The sequence below is a fragment of the Macrobrachium rosenbergii genome, chromosome 15, assembly GCF_040412425.1.
Source record: "Macrobrachium rosenbergii isolate ZJJX-2024 chromosome 15, ASM4041242v1, whole genome shotgun sequence".
Taxonomy (NCBI): domain Eukaryota; kingdom Metazoa; phylum Arthropoda; class Malacostraca; order Decapoda; family Palaemonidae; genus Macrobrachium; species Macrobrachium rosenbergii.
The window spans coordinates 50,171,798-50,176,797 of NC_089755.1; the positions used below are offsets into that span (position 1 = coordinate 50,171,798).

The 5,000-nt window shown below is 37.3% G+C and overlaps 1 protein-coding gene across 4 annotated transcripts in view; it reads left to right on the forward strand.

Annotated features, from left to right (window-relative positions):
* LOC136846677 (arrestin homolog) overlaps positions 1 to 5,000 on the forward strand; it is a 330,726-nt gene that overhangs the window by 215,858 nt on the left and 109,868 nt on the right. For 3 of the 4 annotated variants that reach the window (XR_010855482.1, XM_067117686.1, XM_067117685.1), the window contains exons 4-5: positions 194 to 301; positions 1,350 to 1,497. Coding sequence is in view for 3 of the 4 variants with exons in the window: in XM_067117686.1 (XP_066973787.1) it covers positions 194 to 301; positions 1,350 to 1,497 (256 nt within the window). In the remaining variant the exon portion in view is untranslated. Of the gene's footprint in view, positions 1 to 191; positions 302 to 1,349; positions 1,498 to 5,000 lie in introns of all 4 variants that reach the window. The other variant, XM_067117684.1, reaches the window with a different exon arrangement.

The window sequence follows — 5,000 nt, forward strand, 5'->3', positions numbered from 1 at the left end:
ACTTTGAAGGGAATATCATTGTGAAAGAACTAATAATAATCTTAATATTTTTATGCAAGTATTCAGTAATCAAACATACCCACTTTTCCCTGCGGACAGGGTCACGCTAAAGCATGAGGGTCGCTGTAGTGAGTACACATCATTGCGAAGCGCCTTGTCCTAATGGCTTTTCACCCTTGTGTCTCCTTGACAGGTGATGGGACTGAGGTTCTGCAATGAAGCCTGCCTTCAGGCCAACCAGCTCTGGCCCCTACAGGATGCTGACAAGGAGGAAGCTTACAAGAACATCAGCCCCTTGCAGGTAACGATGCCATTAGAAGATTAGTCCTTTCAGCTGTATGAATATTAAATGAAATTGTGTGCGACTTAATACCGTATAACTTTTATATTTTCCTCAGGGTTAATGTTAGTTTATATATATATATATATATATATATATATATATATATATATATATATATATATATATATATATATATATATATATATATATATATATATACAAATATATATATATATATAGATATATATATATATATATATATATATATATAATATATATATATATATATATAATATATATATATATATATATATATATATATATATATATATATGTATGTATTTATATGGCACAATCTTTCTTATTAAAAGCTAATGCACATGTAGTATTTATTATTATATAAGACATTTCTTCCAATTCCCTACAGCCTTTGTTGTCCTCAATGCTAAACTGTGAATAGCAAAATGAAAGTTGTCTCTATGCTATTCCATTTATTACCTTCCGTCGACACCTGTTTCCCCCGTTAAATCAATACTGTCATCAGGGCTACATTCTGATGATGCCATAGCTGAAGTAGTTGTCAATAGAACATTATAAAGTGAGCATCGTAAAAGACAACTGTTACCTTTTTCTTCAGAATTTTAGCCCCGAGGATAAAAAAAAATTTAGATCAATTTTGTCGTGATATAATAGACGCCACAATTACATCAGGATTGAATAAGAATACGGTTGAGAGTATCCTGTTACCTTAAAAACACCTGAATGACTTACTTTCTTGTGTACAACTTAGTCTTTTATCACAGTTATAACTACACATCCTGTTGTACGCATTCGAATCCTCTCAGATTAACGATCCTTTAAATTCAGCTGTCTGTGCAAACATTCTCAAATCCTTTCAAATGCATATTTCTACAACTTTAGCTATCTGTAAAGACATTCTGTGACACGTCGTCCCGTCCTGAAAATCAAGCTGCTCAGTCTGGCAAAAAGAGGAAAAACAGAAAATAAAATATATATGATATACGACTTTCTTCTGTCTTACTTTTCCACTTTGTATCCTACGCAGGATACTCTAGTGAAGCGCCTGGGGAGCGGCGCCGTTCCCTTCACTTTCAACGTGTCCAGCCTGGCACCTCCTTCCGTCACTCTCCTGCCCGCCAGGACCTACGTCGGAGCTCCCATTGGCACCAACTACGACCTTCGCGTCTTTGTTGGTGAGTGGAGAGATTTTTGTGTTTTTATTAGTTTATTCTTCTTCTTCTTCTTCTTTCGCCTCCTGGTGGTTTTCGTGTCTATGTTAGGGAGGAAAAAGATTTTCGATTTTTATTTGTTCGTTGCTTCTGTACTTTTGTTCCAGGCTTCTTCCATGTTCTGTGAGATGCAGCGACGATCTGGTTTTACTTCGGAGTTGGAACATCATAGCACCTGCAGTTACTTGCTAATGCGATGTTTTCATTCACTTGTTTTGCTTTATTATACTCTGTCAAGTCCAGCTGTGATTTTTCGAGGCCATGTAGTTGACCAAAAAAATGACAGTTTGTAACTGGTTTATTATTTTCTGTTAATTTGTTTCATAGGTTAAGATATATCCCATAGTTAATGACATAAGTAATGCCATCAAAAATGTAAGTTACGTCTATAGGAAGGGCGTGATAATATCGACTGGCTTAATGATTTATTACCTGACATATCTTGAGCGAATCTACCATACAGCAGAAACTATATGGTAGATTCGTTTAAGATTAGCAGAAACTGATGAGCACATATAAAAGGAGAGAAAATATACACTTTCCTTGAAGTTTTCATTTCTTTGTAGAGTTCAGTATTTCCTTAGATTATCGACAGATGCCGTCTAGATGAAAATATTCGTAAGAGCTCATGCGCTTAAACCACTGGTTAATAGGAATCCATATTAGATATCTAGAGTTTCTTTACTTCTTCTTCTTCTTCTTCTTCTTCTTCTTCTTCTTCTTCTTCTTCTTCTTCTTCTTCTTCTTCTTCTTCTTCTTTATTATTATTATTATTATTATTATTATTATTATTATTATTATTATTATGATCTTCAGAAGTAGTAGTAATGTGCCCCCATTATAGAACAATGAAGGGCCATTTGCTTCACTAATAAACTCCCACATATCAGAATGCGCATGTCTTAGAAAATCTTTGAAGGGATGATCAAGATGAAATTTAAAGTTCGTAAATTATGTAAATTAATGAATTAACTTTGAAAATTACTTCATCCTAATAATTATAAACTTCCCGATTGTTACTTGAAGAACAAAAATGTAAACCGTAGAATGAAGTTAAGCAGACATAAATCGCTCGAATCGGTTCGATTTTTAAACAAAGGAGATTATTTTACTTGGCTTTCACCCTTGGTGTCTCAGATTGCACCGTTCAGTACCGTTTAATTTCATACAACGCAAAAGAAGTTGACCCATATGCTTAGTCCTCGAATTAATACAAGATTTGAATCCAGTTTACAAATCTTAAGAATGACTGGAATTTTGAAACATGGGAAAAAAAAAGTTCCGGAAAGCTATCTGTTCTAAAAATCTAGACGTATGGATGTGTTTTATATAAAAAAGGAAGACTACGTCATTAAAAGATTATATCTTACCAAGAAAAAAAAGCGTGAAGTCACTAGGTTTATTAGTATACAAGGTTATGAAAATTCACTTGAATTACATTATTTTATAGAGTGTATAGTTGAATCGATCTGGGAGTTAAATGAAAAAAAAAGCGACTGCGCAGTCGCAATTCACTTACTGCAAGAAGCCGCATAAGTTAAGTATACCTTAGTTTTACCAGACCACTGAGCTGATTAACAGCTCTCCTAGAGAGGGCTGACCCGAAGGATTAGACTTATTTTACGTGGCTAAGAACCAATTGGTTACTTAGCAACGGGACCTACAGCTTATTGTGGAATCCGAGAAATGAATCTCTATCACCAGAAATAAATTCCTCTAACTCTTCATCAGCCGGCCGGGGAATCGAACTCCGGCCTAGCGAGTTCCAGTCCACAGTTCTACCGACTCACCCAACGAAGAGCTGGAAGCCGCATAAAGAACCAACAAATAAACACAGTATGTGCAAAAAAAAAAAAGACAACAACAATATCGCATCGATATTCATGGATATTAAGTATTTTCACGCCCCTTTGATCTCGATCGCAAACCAGAAAAAGTCCTCTTCGGCGAAATTAAATGGAAGAAAACAAAAAAATTAGCCAATCTTCTCTTCCGCGAATCTCGTGCGCAGATGAATGTTAGTTTCTCCCCAGTAGGGAGGTAGTACCGTCAGTGCACCTCACGTGGTACACTGTAGGCATTACTTAAGGGTCTTTACAGCGTCCCTTCGGCCCCTAGCTGTAACCTCATCCTTCCTTTGACTGTACCTCCATAAATATCCTCTTCCTTCCATCTGACTTTCCACCCTCTCTAACAATTGTTTCAAAGCGCAACTGCGACGTTTTCCTCCTGTCACGTCTGTCAAACCTTCTTACTGTCAGTTTCCCTTTCAGCGCTGAATGACCTCATAGGTCCCAGCGCTTGGTCTTTGGCCTAAATTCTATATTCTACCCTATTCTTAATTTCTCGCCTCTCTTTCTGAAATGAAAGAGGTTTAACCTGGTGACATTAACGATCGTTATAACGTCACGTGAACACGTCTCTGAGTCTGTCTGTCTGTATGTCTGTCTGTCTGTCTGTCTTACCCGGCTCACAATGAGACCAATGTGAGTAAAGAGTCCAATTACTTTTTTGGTCACTGTAAACTGAATGAATTTTGATCTAGTCTTTAGTCTTGACTTCAGTTTATTCGGTACATATCCTGGATGTTTGATCGGGCGTAGGTAGTGAAGATTTAATTAAAATTTTAATTTCCACCGGCCATTCCGATGAATATTCGACCTAACCGATGGTTAATCGCTTAAACAACGATTGCGGAGGACCTGATGTATATCAAGTTATCTGCCTACTGTTCTGTAGACCATGTAACCTAAAAACTCACGTACCTGGCAAGTGCAAACTTAAAGTATATGTGATTATAAATTAAATGTATATTTTGTAGTATATAAGTAGTTCGTGCTAAGCGTACATAAAGACTAAAAGCACCCCCTCGCCCTCAAAAAAAATTTATGGCAATAATGACAAACACACGAGCAGGCTTTCTCAACCAACCCGATTTCCATGGAACCTGGTTTTCCGAAGGGGCAACAAGCTCATCGTTTTCTCCCTTCCCCCCAAAACTCCGTCTGTTCTTGATGACGGTTTTATAGCAAATTTCTCTCCCATCGATTTCCTCTGGAGAGAGAGAGAGAGAGAGAGAGAGAGAGAGAGAGAGAGAGAGAGAGAGAGAGGGGGGCACGCGTAAACAATACCTGATTAGCATACTTGGCTTCTGGCGAGATGTAAACAAGTGTCCGATCTCTTTCAATCCTCGTCCGATTCCGTGTAATCTTCGGCGTCGGGGGAAGGCACCTTGCCATTTGCATACTGGGGGCCTGTGCAGGTACGAGTTGGTGCATTTAATTAGGGGGCGCTGCACTCGTCATCCTGATGGAGATAAAATTATTGGCGGAGAAAGAATTGGTTGGGATGGCCCTGCTCATCTGTTATGAGCAAAGTTTTGTTTATGAATTGTAGAAGTAGGCACATTACTACTACTTCTGCAAATAATAATAATAATAATAATAATAATATGTAAAGAAACCCTA